Source organism: Arvicola amphibius, chromosome 8, assembly GCF_903992535.2.
Source record: "Arvicola amphibius chromosome 8, mArvAmp1.2, whole genome shotgun sequence".
In the NCBI taxonomy this organism is placed as follows: domain Eukaryota; kingdom Metazoa; phylum Chordata; class Mammalia; order Rodentia; family Cricetidae; genus Arvicola; species Arvicola amphibius.
Genome location: NC_052054.1, coordinates 80,650,121 through 80,664,591, shown reverse-complemented (window position 1 = coordinate 80,664,591; position 14,471 = coordinate 80,650,121). Strand labels below are relative to the sequence as shown.

General features: G+C 46.4%; 2 protein-coding genes across 2 annotated transcripts; one reads left to right on the top strand and one right to left on the bottom strand.

Annotated features, from left to right (window-relative positions):
- Window positions 1-649: 649 nt before the first annotated feature.
- On the bottom strand, window positions 650-1,928 carry LOC119821351 (major allergen I polypeptide chain 1-like). Its single transcript, XM_038340325.1, has 3 exons — window positions 1,868-1,928; window positions 1,487-1,674; window positions 650-679 (listed from the first exon to the last, which is right to left on the bottom strand). The coding sequence occupies exons 1-3, from the start codon at window positions 1,926-1,928 to the stop codon at window positions 650-652; spliced, it is 279 nt and encodes a 92-aa protein (XP_038196253.1).
- A 9,183-nt stretch (window positions 1,929-11,111) lies between these two features.
- Window positions 11,112-12,890, top strand: LOC119821889 (androgen-binding protein homolog). Its single transcript, XM_038340991.1, has 3 exons — window positions 11,112-11,172; window positions 11,633-11,814; window positions 12,786-12,890. Exons 1-3 carry the CDS (start codon window positions 11,112-11,114, stop codon window positions 12,888-12,890), a joined length of 348 nt encoding a protein of 115 aa, XP_038196919.1.
- Window positions 12,891-14,471: the final 1,581 nt, after the last annotated feature.

Sequence of the window (14,471 nt, the reverse complement as noted above, 5' to 3'; positions counted from 1 at the left end):
CTTCTTCCTCCCAGCATTCTGTTCTGTTTACTCTGCCTACCTAATTTTCTGTCCTATCAAAGGCCAAGGCAGTTTCTTTATTAACCAATGAAAGTAACACATAGACAGATGACCCTCCTCCATCATTTTCTTGCTGTTATATAGATGGAATACAGAGGCCCAGAGGAGCACTGTGAGACGTATACTCTATACAATTTTCTCACATCTCCAAAAGAGGACAGAAGGGACAATTTTGCTGTCCAGAAACTGTGTGATCCTCAGCAGACACTTGGTCTCTCTGGCCCTTCACTGTTCCATGTTCCTGGGGAGTTCATTCAAGAATGTCATGTATGCATCCTATAGACCATGGCCCATGAAAGTGACAGACACTCTGGCTGTGTTGACTGTGGTCTCCTAGCACCCCCTTATATGTTCTTCAGGGGCATTTTGGCAGTGATGCAATTCAGCAGGGACAGTTCAAAGTCCTGCTGATTTTCCCTGTTATGTCCCAACCTCAAATCCAAACAGTCCAGGCTCCCCTGTGAATTGCAAGGCCTTTATTTTTGGAAACCTGTTTGTAGACACCTGGAAGGTATGAGTAGGGCTTGCCACATCTATGCAGGTGAGCAGGCAAGTGGCTTCCTTGAGTTTTCTGGCAAAAATGGAACCATCAACAGAGTGGGTTAGCTTCTACTTTCCTCTGCAAAGAGAAAGGCGGCAAAGCCTCAGAGGTGAAGGAGATCTCAGCAATCATACATGGGACACCACTTGGGAGGGACCTGCATTCTGTATGCAACAGCTTCTGGGTCTAACTTGGCCCAGGGAGTCTCCTCTCTATTCTGTCTCCAACAAACCACATCAGGGTGAGCCTTGTAAACAGCCTTAAATCCAGTATGATGGGAAGAGCCACCTGCCCTCGGTACACCATGGGCACATGTGGGGCACAATGGAGAAGCAGCTGGGGAGGGCCTGGTGGGACTCCAGGTGAGCCTGCGGGCAGCTGTAGCCCCAAAGTGAACTGACTCCTGTCAAATGATGACCTCAGAGGCATGCAGCTGGAGCAGTGACAATGACCAGTTCTAGGGATAAGAGGGGTTTCAACTAGATAATCCAGCTGAGTGTCCCATGCCTGGATTCTACACAATGGCCTTGGAGATCCAGGGGACAAGAAAAAAAGATGAGTGTTTGGGGGTGCGGTGGTAGACTTGAAAAACTAGGATAAAAGATCTGGGCTAGAGAAGGGATGCCAGGCACGGAGATAGCTGGACTCAGGAGGCTGAGCCAGACAGCCTGATGGAGGCCATGGGTACCATGTTGGCAGGGATCCTGGGGGTCTGGTCTGGCTTGACTGAGATGAACAGCCAGTGCCCTTCCTTCCTCTTCCTTCTGACATCTTTCTGAATTCACCAAGGAGCTGCAGTGCTGGGGAGGAACACACGCTCCATCCCTTAGCTGTAAGGAACAGGTGGGCACACAGGCTCCCGGGCCAGACACACAGAGAACTCACCAACAAACTCTTTACATTCGCCTTGTCTTCCTCTGTGAGCTTGTTATCAGCACATATCTTCAGATTTTCAGCATTTTTCAACACAGCAGATTCATTCCTGTACTGGCTCACAAAATCCACATAGTCAGGCACAGATGGGCCAAGAAAAAGAGCAAAGTCCTCCTTCAAAGCAGGGCAAATGCCACAATCTGGAACACAAAGAAATGGTGATCCTCCCTTGAAAGCCTTGCATCAGAACACAGATGTCCTTCCTGGGGAGTGAGGGTGTGAGAGCCCTGGGGACCCTGCATCCCTGACACCCACACCCTGGCACCCAGTTCCCCGAGGTCACCCACATCCCAGTACCCACTTCACTGAGGTCAACCACACCCTAGAACCCACTTCCCCCAGAGGTCAGGAGCAGGGCAGCCCCAAGCAACACGAGAGCACCAGTGAGCTTCATGGTAATAGTGGCAGGTGCTCCTACCCAACTTGGGCCCCTTTTGTAACTGCCCTGGGCTGCTCAGGAGGCAGGGAGGGGCTGGGTCTGAGCTCTCCAGGCCCCTCCCATAACCCTGCTTGAACCTCCTTGGGGCTCTGTCAGGGGAGATGTGTGTTTTGGCAAGAGAGTAAGATCCTGGTAAACAAATGACCCAGGTTCAGCCCGGTCCCCTTCTTAGTGCTCTGCTTAAGGTCACATGTCATGTGAGGACCAAGGAAGTGATGAGCAGGGAGAAGACAAGGTCCCTTCCTTAGGCCTCCAAAGTGTGGTCTCTGTCACCCTGTCACACTAGGGAACTCAACCTTTATTAAAAGCCTCCCTAGAAGTCAATATCTAGGGTAGACCAGACCGCTGACCACTTGGGGACCCTGCCTGACTGTTTCCATCCCTGCCCCCGTCTTTCACTTGCTGCACGGCTCTATTGAAGTAGACTCTAATTCTGAAGTCCTCCCACTATCAGAATCATCCTTCAACTCCATCTTTTTGTCGTTTCTTCATTGTTTTGTTTTGATATAGGGTGTTTCTACACAAGCCTAGTTATCCTGGAATTCACTATCTAGAACAGGCTGGCCCCATACTCACAGAGACTCACCTGCCTCTTGATGCCAGCGCTGGCCATTCTGAATATCCTATAGATTTTTTTTAAAGATTTATTTACTTATTATGTATACAACATTCTCCCTCCATGTATGCCCACACACCAGAAGAGGGTGCCAGATCTCATTACAGATGGTTGTGAGCCACCATGTGGGAATTCCATGCTGGGAATTGAACTCAGGACCTCTGGAAGAGCAGCCAGTTCTCTTAACCACTGAGCCATTTCTCCAGCCCTTCCATAGATTTCTTAGGAAAACTAGAAGGCAATCTCAGCTGGTTACCTCAGATTCTGAAGACACAGCCTCTGTCTGGCTGTTTCGCTATTACAGAATTCTAGATGGCTCTTCAACCAATTCCACCTGGGTCATACAGGAAGTACCCCATCTCTCAATGGCCCAGCAGAGGGCGATGCTAAGAAGCAGGCTGTGGTAGGCTCCAGTGCCCCTATGGCCTATGGAGAGAGGTGCTTAGTACCATTCACTGGGCTGGGAGACATGCTCGCACTCTCTCCCCTGGGACTGACATTGTAGGCCTCATGAAAGGCTTCTGTCTTCTGACTGCCCTACTTTCAGGAGTGTCGGCTGAATGGACAGTCTGAGGCAGGGGAATGACAGCTGAGTGGTCAGCAGGCAAGCACCTTGATGTGTGCAGGCTGATTCATTGGACAGCGACAGGGCAGGAAAAGGAAGGGTCACAGCAAGAGAGGGCAGAGCGCAGAGTCTGAGGAAGGATCAAAGGGGACAGATCCAGAGGAGAGAAACTTCAGGACCTGTTTGACAAAGAGGTGCATGGAGCTGTGGTGTCTTTAGACACAAGAGCCTCACCAGGGCCAAGAGCCACAGCACTGGTGAGTGCCAAGGAGGTCTGACTTCCTGCCCATGAGGCTCTGGGTCCCATGCTGAAGTGAGGCCTGTTCACTAGAGGGTTCCTCCTGCTGCTGCTCCCACCTGCCAGCTGCTTCTGCTTCCTGCTGGGACACATGGAGGGCAATAAATGCTGCCCAGTACAGCAGCTGGAGAGTGCCCCTTCCTGCACCCATTTCTACCTTTGTGAGCAAAGGGATCCCAGACAGTTAACTGGGGACACACCTACCTCATCTTCTCACAGTGGGGATTATATGTGGGAAGCACCATGTCTTCCCCTCATTTGTCTGGACTCTGCCAGTCCCCTGAACACTCTGTGTGCCCTGAAACTAGCTCTCATCATTACCCTGGCCTGTTTGTCATCTGGAGCATCTCTGTACCAGGTATGGCACCACTTCCCCATAAGCATGACCCCAGGGAGAGCCTGGGCCTCCAAATGCTCTGCCCACATGTCTGATGTGCTCGCCCTTCCCCTGGCTGGGAGATTCGATGCTTAATTCCCCACACTGCATCCATAACCACCAAATCAGAGGGACAGCCTGATATGGCATCCACATGGCTAGGCCATACCAAACCCCACCTTGCGCCCTGGTCCCAGTGTGGCAGGTGAGAGGCAGTGCATGGTGTGTGGCTGTAAAGCATGTGCAGCCTCTGCTCTCCTACTGTCTCCCGCCAGCCCCACCTCCCCACCCCTCACGCTGCCCTTCTGCTCTGCACCAGGAGCTCAGACAGGGCAAGGCACTGGGTGGATGTGGCTGCTCTGTCTTGACTTTCCAGACTCCAGGCCATGAACCAAGTTGACTTCTTTCCCATATACGTATTCTGGGTGTTTTGTCACAGCAACGGAACACGGATTATATACTTCAGTGGAAGTGAATCCCTCTTATCTAGGAACACACCAAGCCTCCACCAGTGCACTAGGCTCTGAACCCTGTTGTTACTTCCCTAAGTCCCCTTGCATTGTCTGAATTTGGTATTCCTTAAATTTCTAAGGGCTCAGGAGAGCAAGGCATGTGCCACTCTATCTCAGGGACAGCACATAGGAGGTCTCCACAGATGCTGGGTAGGTTGGTCAAAGGTCTAGCTCACTTCCCTCAAGTGTGTAAACAAGACCTTTCTTAAAACATTAAACAAACATTGTCTTTCCAGATAGCCCAGGCTGACCTCAAACTGTGAATCTCCTGCCCCCACCTCCCTATTGGTATTATATAAGTGTTTATATAATTTTTCCATTATTTATTTTTTAAAGTAAAGAGTCTAGGTGTCTTGATAAGTCAGAACTAAGTTTGTTATCAAAGGCTCTTGGCTGTCACTTTGTATCCATCAACGGTGACAGATGAAGTTTGCAAAGACTCAGAGAGCCATGAATGTTCTGACTTTTGGTTAGCGGAGCCAAACAGGATGTGCATTCAGGAATAGTTTTGCAAAAGAGTTGGCAAGCAAGAAGACTCACCCGTGAGCTGTCCACTCTGTCCTGTGGTACTTGTGCTTATGATAGACCTTGCAGGTCCCGAGTGCTACTGAGGCCTGCACAATATCCCTGCCCAGCTGAGGCCTTCTCACTCTTGGAAGTATTAGGAATGGAGATGAGGGTGTACTGTGGTAAGATGTGTCTGCTGCTGGGTGACACCTGTATTCCTCTGCTAGCGGTCAGAGCAGGCATCAGGCTTTTTGTAGATCTCACAGAGGTTAGGACCCTTGACTCCACATGTCAGAGGACACAAGACATGTACACATTTCCTCAGTGATTGGAACTGCTCACTTGAACCATTAGTATTCTTTTACAAGATGTCTCTACTGTTTTCCTATCTCCTCATGTTTTCCTGTTTGTGTGCATGTGTGTGTGTGTGTGTGTGTGTGTGTGTGTGTTTGTGCATGTACACAGACATACATTCACTTGTGCGTGTGGTTACATGGTATGCTGTCTAGTTTTATGTCAACTTGACACAAGTTAAAGTCATCAGAAAGGAGGTAACCTCAATTAAGAAGAGCTCCAAGACTGGCCAAGGCTACATAGCGAAATTCTGTCTTGAAAAAAATCAAAAACACAAGAAAAAGAAAACAAAACAAAATGCCTCCATAAGTTTGGACTGCAGGCAAGCCTGTAAGGCATTTTCTCTCCCTGACACCTACCCAGACAGGGTTTCCCTGTGTAGTCCTGGTCGTCTTGAAACTCAGTCTGTATACCACACTGACCTCGAGCTCAAAGATAGACCTTCCAAGGACTGGGATTAAGGGTGGGCACCACTACCACCTGGCCAGGCATTTTCATAATTAGTGATTAATGGGGGTTGGTCAGGACATTGTGAGTGGGGCCATCACTGAACTGGTGGCCCTGGGTTCTATAAGAAAGCAGGCTGAGCAAACCATGGGAAAAAAAACAGTAAGCAGCTCCCCTCCAGGGCCTCTGCACCAGCTTAGCCTCCAGGCTCCTGCCCTGCTTGAGCTCCTGTGCCAATTTCCTCCAATGATTAATAGCAACATAGAAGTATAAACCAAAGAAATTGAAACAGTTTCCTCTTTATTTTGCTTTTGGTCATCATGGTTTATCACATAATAATAATTAATTAATTATTAATTACATTACTATTAATTAATAGGAACTGTTTGGGTCATCATGTTTTAGCACATTAATGGTAATTTTTCCATTTATTTTTTTCTTTTTTTATTTATTTGTTTATTTTCAAGACAGGGTTTCTGGATATAGTCCTGACGGTCCTGGAACTTGATTTGTAGATCAAGCTGGCCAAAACCTAACAGAGATCCACCTTCCTCTGCATCCTGAGTGCTGGGATTAAAGGTGTGGACCACCATGACCAGCAGAGCAATAGTTCTCTAAGGCATATGGCATACATATGAATATGCACATTTGCACATATACAAATATTCACACTTACACAGCAAGCACTTTCCTGACTGAGCTGTGCCCTAGACCATCTTGCTTCTGTCTTCGGAAACATGTGCTCACACTGAAGGACTGAAGGAGGTAATTCCCCTGATCAGAGGAGAGGAGCATCTAGAAATACTCATGATTTCTTCTGGAAGAACACTGTCTTTCATTCCTGTTTATCTGCTCATCCAACCATTCATGCCAGCATGGACTCATGTTACTTCACAATTCTATTATAATCCAGTAGGGTGTTATTTAGTTATGGTTCAAATTGTTGGATATTGTCTATTAGTAGCTCATTTAGTGTTCCTTGTCCCAGTTCTCAAAGACATTATTCACATATGTGCATTCATGTACAAACATACAGAAGTGTGTATGTGTGCTTCTGTGCATGTTTATATAAATGGGCACAAATGTCCTGGGAGTGTGTGTGTGTGTTTCGGTGGTGTGTGTATGTGTGTGTTTGTGTGTGTGTGTGTGTGTGTGTGTGTGTTTTGTGTGTGTGTGTGTGTGTATTAGAGGACAATTGCATGAGTTAGTTCTCTCCTCCAACCATGTGGGTTCTGGGATTTGAACCCAGGTCAGCAGGCTTAGCAACAAACACCTTTAATCACTGAGCTACCTCAACTGCCTCCCACCCTACTGTTCGAGACAAGATCTGTTATTGAACCTGGAGCTCCCATGGGATTGGTGAAGCCACCACACTTGGCTCTTTACAGCATCCTGGGGATCTGAACTCACATCCTTAGGCTTGCATAATGAGCACTTGTCCACTTAGCCATCTCCTTAGTCAGTCCATTTTTGTGGGGGGGGGCAATGGTTAACCTCAGTGTTTTGCACATGCTAAAAAATGTTCTACTACTGTGTTAGTGAGCTAGTGATGGTAAGAGAACTATAGTTTGGGGGCAGGGTTCTTTTCTTATCTCTACAGAAAGACGCTCACCTTCAAAGGATCCGAGGGACCCTGGATATCTTAAATACTGATGGATGGAAACCAGTTGCAACCCATCAAGGATCAACATTAACACTGGGTAAGCTCCATGAGTATGAAAAACAATTTTTTGAATGTGTGTCAATATGTATTTCTTTATAAATATTTAGAGCTGGTTTTTTAGAGTTGGACTCTGGCTTAGTCCCTCTCCAATTCCAAGCTTGTTTATAAAAAATTTCTCAGATTTTCTGTCTCAGGTCAGGAGCCATGTTATGAGACAGAATAATTATAATTATAATGTTAATAATGATACTAATATATTTGCCTTCTTTGCCTTCCCTCATATCTATGTCTGTCTTTAATGCACCTTTCATTGAAGATATGCACGTATATGTCTGTATATGTCTCTGTAGATAATGCTTATCTTTCTCGTAACAAACAACAAATTTTTTCTTCAGTAATCTTTGCAGTTTCCAGGATGAAGACGGGGCCCCGCAACATCAACTCCAACTGGTTATTATGACGTCATGTTTTTGTAGTGCTAATATTTGGCCTGTTTTTGGTACCAATTGCACAAAAACTTTTGAATATTGTACATTTTTGACAACATTCTGGCCGGATCTCCTCAAAATATTCAGAGCCTAGACACATTCTTCCTAGATAAAATGTTACCCTGGGTATTTTACCATCATTTGCTTTCACAGGACCCCCTGAGAAGAAAAGTCGCCCCTATGTCAGCTGGAAGCAATCTTAGATGACGACGTCCCCCCCTCCCAACAAACTTTACCCTCAGGTTTAGGGACACTAATTGGTGGCTGGTATAGGGTTGAGGGGTTGAGGAAGGCTTTATATGGACTCAGGGATATAAACTACATATATGTATATATTTATTTCAAAAAAAGGGGGGAGAGGGATTAACTGGTGGTCTGAAGGAATAATTGATTTTGTGAGTTATTGTTTTTTGAAAACTATATGGGTGGTGATTCTTGTATATTGATATATTGAACATTGTATGAGAGTATGATCCTACCTCTGTTTGAAACAATTGTTATATTGAGATATATACCATATTACAATGTACATCTCTACCTCTGATATTATTTATGTAATGACATTGTATACCATATTGCAATGTACATCTCTACCTCTGATATTATTTATGTAATGACATTGTTTACTATATTGCAATGTACATTTCTACCTCGGATATTAGTTATGTAATTACCCTTTTTACATTTGGAAATCATTGTCTTCATTTATTGTACAGTCACCTATTCTATTAGTCATACAGTTAGATAAGTGTTGAGAACTATATGTTTGTCATATTTATATTTAGGATAATCAGGTTTTTTAGACACATAGAGATTATATTTAATATAGATAGCATAATCTTCGACCTCTTTGAAGAGCTGTAGAACATGGCCTTTAATCTAACCTAGAGTTTTGTACTTATGAGACACAATCACTCCTGACAACAATGCTCTACTCCTGAGAGAACGTTGAGCACCAAAGACACTCCACTGGGAGTTTGTCTTCTTCTTGGCAGAACTGGCCTTTGGGCAAAGAGAAGCCCATACCTCCACTACTGACTAAGATACAAAATATCCATAAGTGGATAAAACAGAATTGTCTTATCTTGCCAAGACAGGATAGGATAGTTCTACTAAAGGTTCTTGCCATTGTATAATGGTATGTCAGGTTATATCAGGCCTCAGCCAAAGTTGGTTGCCTCAACATTGCTAACAAGATTTCGTGTGGTTGCCCAGGTAGTCAATTGTCTCTGTCTTCTGTTGCACATTTTGAAAGTTTCTCGTTTGTGCTTCCTGGTTGCTTTAGTAATATTACTTCCCTTCTCAGATCTTTGGTGGGGTTGAAGATTAGATAATTGTAGCTACCTTCTACATTATATAGACTTCCTGAAGTAGAATGTTTAGTAAAATTTTTTTGTTATATGTTCCTCGCCTAATATTGTTTGCTTCTTGTAATTTTATATGATCTATTCCCATTGTATATAGTTGTATTTGGTTTCTGAATCTGCCTTATTTAGACAAAAGGAGGAGATGTTGGGGCAGCTGGCCCAATCCCTGCGTTCAGGGGCATGGCTGCCCCAGGGGAGAGGGGTACCTTTAAAAAGAACCGGGTGGGAGAGAGACGCCCTGTTTTTCCCCCCGCGTCACCCTCTGCTTCGCTGGAGCCTTGGCTTTGTAAGTGTCCCTCTTTCTCCTTTTATTAAAACTGATTTATTCTAAAAGGACTATTTTTGGTTATTTCAAATCTCCCGCATCAAGAAGCAGCTTTCTGCTTATAGTTTGCAGGGATACAGTCCATGAAGGTGGGGCAAGCATGGTGCAGGAACTGGACATGGCTTATCACATCGACAGTCAGGAAGTAGAGAGACATGAAAGCCCAGCTTGCTTTCTCATTTCCACTCCATCTATTATTCAAGTCCACCCTGCCCACATAAAGTCAGACATCAGTTAACTTAGCCTAAACATTACCAGAGAACTTTGTTTCCATAGTGATTGTGAGCCCAGTCAGGATGACAATCAGGATTAGCCATCACGCACAGTAAGCCTCCTGCCTCCAGGAATAATTAACACAAACCCAGCCAACAAAGACATTTGTGCTGCAAACGTCATTCTGAGGGTAGTAGGTTGAGTTGAACTTGAGAGAGTCGACACACAGCACTGCCTGTGGACAGTGGAGCACTCTAGTTTATAGATAGCCAGTCCACAGTGGCCTGTGGGGCTGTGAACAATGGAGAAATCATGGTACAGGGATCAGTCCCTCCCTCTAATCAGAGCTGCTGTAACTGCATTGACTCTACTGTTTAGACAAACTCTTTGAGGCCTGCTTACTGGTGGATGTGAGACCGACTGATGTTGGTGGGTCATCTGTCTATGTGTTACTTTCATTGGTTAATAAAGAAACTGCCTTGGCCCTTTAATAAGACAGAAAATTAGGTAGGCAGAATAGACAGGACAGGATTGTGGGAGAAAAAAAGCAGAGTCAGGCAGATGCTTCAGGCAGTCACCATGCCTCTCCTCTCTGAGTCGGATGCAGGTTAAGATCTCTCCTGGTAAGCCACACCTAATGGTGCTACACAGATTACTAAATATGGTTTACAGCAAGATGTGAGAATTAGCCAATAAGAGGCTGAAACTAATGGGCCTGGTAGTGTTTAAATGAATACACTTTCCATGTAATTATTTAGGGTATAAAGCTAGCCAGGCATGCAGGAGCCAGGCAGGACGAAAAGCAGGCCTTCCTGCAACTCCTTCTACAACTGACAAGAGCAGGATGACAGGAATGAGCTCCCGTGGTGGGCAGGGGGAATTTGCAGCATGATGCAGTTGGTAGAACAAAATAGTCAAGCCTCTGAGGATCTACACATGACCATGCAGATGCAGTGTTCTGGGCTGTTGGCTGCCTACAGTGACAGAAACCATCCGTGACCCCTGTGGTTTCCACCTCCAAGCTTGAGCAGGACATGCTTGGAGCCAGGAGAGGAAGCCCAGGTGACAGCTGAGCCAGGACAACAGAGCATTTGGCTCAGCACATGGCTGTTTGGAAAGGTCAGCTCTAACCATCTTCTGCCAAAGGTACAGCCACTTCTGAACAGAAAGTGAGCACACAGGATGTCTCCAGCCATTGGTTCTTCAGAGTGGGAGGGGTTCCTAAACTCACTCCCCCATGCAAGTGGGAAGGGGATCCATAGGCGCCCAAATGCTTGCCCAAAGGCATTGGTAATTCCTGGGAGGCAGGTATAGGGGTGGGGTGGGCGGGACTGGGCTCAGGGAGACAATAGTTTATAAGGTAGCAGGATCTGTTCTGAGAAGAGCATTTAACACTCACTCTATACCATGAAGGGGACGCTGCTTCTGCTGGCCTTGCTGGTGACCGGGGAGCTGGGCTTCCAGACAAGTGAGAAGGGGAACCGATGGCCTTTCTGACCCTTGCTCACTCCTTCTCCCTTACTTATGGATTTGTTTGGAGATCTAGGGGTCCCTGGGAGTTCACTAGCCAGGAGTCCTTCTGAAGACCCTTGAAGCTTTCTGTTCAGGATTGTGACAGTTGGGATGGGCAGGATGGGGATAGGAGGGTGTGGTGGTGATGATCGGCCCTTAGTTCCATATCCATCTGAAGCTGAGTCATGTATGGGATTTATGTGAATATCTGATGTGCAGGCTAGGACACTCATACATCCCCCTTCTGCTGGGAGTGTGTGTTTATGGAAACTGTGTGCTGTGTCTGGGAGACAATAGCCTTAGGGAGGGCAGGACTGTGTGGAAGGTCAGTTAGGATATTTGTTGAAATTGCAAGAAACCCTGAGCGTCCATTTCTGCCAACCTAAGCTCTGTTAATGGTGTCCTTTTGTTTGCAGCGGAAGCATGCATCCCTTTATTTGAAGTCTTAACTCCAATGGCCATTGGAAGCAAGGAAATAATGAATGCCGACCTTACCAAGTTTGACGCTACTGAGGGGGAAAGGAAGGGTTTTGAAAAAATCCAGGAATGCTACAATGAGGGAGGATTGAAAACCAAATTCCTGGATTCCACAGTTCTGGTAACTTCCTTCTTACCCTGACCACATGCATTATATGGGAGAATTCTGTGAACAAATGATCCAAGCAGCCAGTCATGTATGTCAGGGAATGGACACCAGAGCACTCAAACCTTGCCCACCCTAGCACATGTCCATGCAGCATGCTGGTCCACATCCAGTCTGTCTATGCGAGTTCCTGCAGAGTGCTCCCCAACCATGGGTGATCACCAGGTTCTCACCACAGCAGGGCAGGCAGGGACACAGGAGAGTCCTTGGTGTGGATCTGCACAGGGAGGGCACCCTCAGCTCTCCTTTAAGGTGCCTGAAACTTCTGTCTACTGGCCAGGGTCACCTTCTCTGGAGTCTCCCTTAACTCTACTGTCCTGTCTCAGATAGAACCCTCCTTCCACTGGCTTCCTCAGAGCCACAGCCAGAACCTACTTCCATGGCTTAGATGCCACACCCACCACCAGAGAGTGCCTGTAGCTACTCACCCCAGCTGCTCCTGGTCTCCCTTAGTCTCTTATTTAAACATAGCTGGTATACAGAAACGCATGTTTTGAATATTGCATCTCTCACTCTCTGTTTCCAAAGTACTTTTAGTTTGGGTATCAGGTCCTGCAAAACCACAGAATACACTCCAAGAAGGAATTTCTTCCAGCACATCCTCACAGCCAATGTGCTGACAGACGTCCTAAGCTATGAGACATCATCAAAGCTAGAACTCAGACATCTTGTCCCCTCTTCAGACCTAGCCCCCATAATGCCTTATGGAACTTCTCCTTTCATCCCCGCCTGTTAGGGCGGCTTTTCAGACTCCTCCTGACAGCTGTGGATGACCTGCAGCAACCTGGGCAGAGTCTGTTGCTAGAGACCTGAATCACTGCAGGGATTTTCTTCCCTGTGCAGAAGGAGGGAACTGGGGAGCCCTGCTGGGATTCTGCTCTTTGCCTGTAACCACTTCTGCCCCTTTCTGTCTTTTTGTTTTCCAGAAAACCGTGACCCTCAGCCCACAATGCAGTAAATACTATACCATAGATACCATAGAGAAAATTAAGGCACTCCTTTCCAAATTCAACATCCCTGGAAAACGATGACGGATCTGAGGGACACCGTGCTGCCCTGTCCTCTTTCCGTCCTGAAGCTGGAATCCAAACGCCTGACTGACACTCCTTGTTCTGTCTCAATCTGATTCTAATAAACACCTGCAGCTCTGCTCTGGATCCCATGTCTGTGTGTTGTGCAGGAGTCACGTGACATCTTCAGATACTGGAGACAGTGAGAGAAATGACTTTTGTGGGCACTCAGAACAGAGCGACCGTTTCTGACAGGCCAGGTGATCATGTGAAATTCATTGCAGCTTTTTTGTTGCTATATAGACCTGGGGTAGGGACTTGAACTCTGAGATTCACTCAACTCTGCCTCCTAAGTGCTGGGATGAAAGGCATTTGCTCCCAGCATGTCAGGATGATTGTAGCTTTGTGAGCCTGTAAGACAGAAGTTGTCTGAGGGTAAAGAGAACGGAAGCAGCCACAGGCGTCACCAGGCTGCCACGCTAGAAATGGGGTGCAGAGCAATCTCCTCAAATGTTGCCTCTGGGTTTATCACAGGGCCACTGGCTCCTTAGAGGTCGGTCCACAACAGTTCCGTGACTCAGATGACTTGGGTGTGCTCATCAGACTCTCTTGGTCTGCAAGAAAGGTCACCATTTGTCATAGCCTGGTCTACATAGAAAGTTCCAGGGCAGCCAGGACTACATAGAGGGATCCTGCTTCCAAAACAAAAACAAAAATTAATAATAAACCGAAAACTCGAATGGGGAAAATGATTATTTTAGTAGAAGCTCAACTAAAGAGAAGAGAGGTCTGGGAAGAAGGTTCCATAGGTAGAGTGCTTCTGTGCCATGAGTTCAAATAACCCGGCGAAGGCCAGACTTGGAAGCATGTGCCCACAATTCACATGCTCTTGTTGAGAGATGAGAGGAGTTAAGTGAATACCCAGAAGCCACAGAGATCTGATTTAGACAAGGTACGTGAGGAGTGACACCCGAGATGGTCCTTCGACCCCCATATGCACACTGTGGCATGTGCATGTATGCTCTCTCTCATACACTCACACACAAAACATCCAGACAACTAAAATGGAGAGGAATGGCAACACGCACAAACAAAAATCATGAACAACATTAGTGATTAGGGAAATACTAAATAATAGCACAGCTAATGAGATCGGCAAATATTGAGAAGAGCAATTGAGCAGAAAAATGTTGGTGAGCATGTGAGGAACTGGTCATATGGACAGGACACAGTTCGCCTGTGTGTAAGATAAACATGCACATAGCCTTTGACCAGAGGGCTGTGTTCATCAGTTTCCGTATGTGACAGCTTTAATGCTTCCTAAGGAAGGCTGGCCAGTCTTAGAAACACCAAAGGGCCTCTCCAGGAACACAGCTCTCATGTGCAAACCAGTGACTCCTGCGTGCACAGACTGGCTTCTCCATTTAGCACCGAAGCCAGTGTTTTTCCAAGCCAACACCTCAGGACCAGGCATGGCTATAATCTGAAATCTGTCAGCATTATTCAGAACAATAAATTCTAGAAATGTTTACTCTGCCTGTGGAATCCCAATCAAAGGATGAGGGCTCCTGATCAACACCGGTCCCTCATGAGGCCGTGTGG

Excerpts from the sequence above, each read along its gene's own strand:
- LOC119821889 (XM_038340991.1), top strand. The coding sequence starts at position 11,112 with ATGAAGGGGACGCTGCTTCTGCTGGCCTTGCTGGTGACCGGGGAGCTG. Across the intron at positions 11,173-11,632 it reads GGAGCTGGGCTTCCAGACAA|CGGAAGCATGCATCCCTTTA; the intron begins GTGAGAAGGGGA and ends TTTTGTTTGCAG. Across the intron at positions 11,815-12,785 it reads TCCTGGATTCCACAGTTCTG|AAAACCGTGACCCTCAGCCC; the intron begins GTAACTTCCTTC and ends TTTGTTTTCCAG.
- LOC119821351 (XM_038340325.1), bottom strand. The coding sequence starts at position 1,928 with ATGAAGCTCACTGGTGCTCTCGTGTTGCTTGGGGCTGCCCTGCTCCTG. Across the intron at positions 1,675-1,867 it reads GCTCCTGACCTCTGGGGGAA|ATTGTGGCATTTGCCCTGCT; the intron begins GTGGGTTCTAGG and ends TTTGTGTTCCAG. Across the intron at positions 680-1,486 it reads CGAATGTAAAGAGTTTGTTG|AGGAAAGTAGAAGCTAACCC; the intron begins GTGAGTTCTCTG and ends TTCTCTTTGCAG.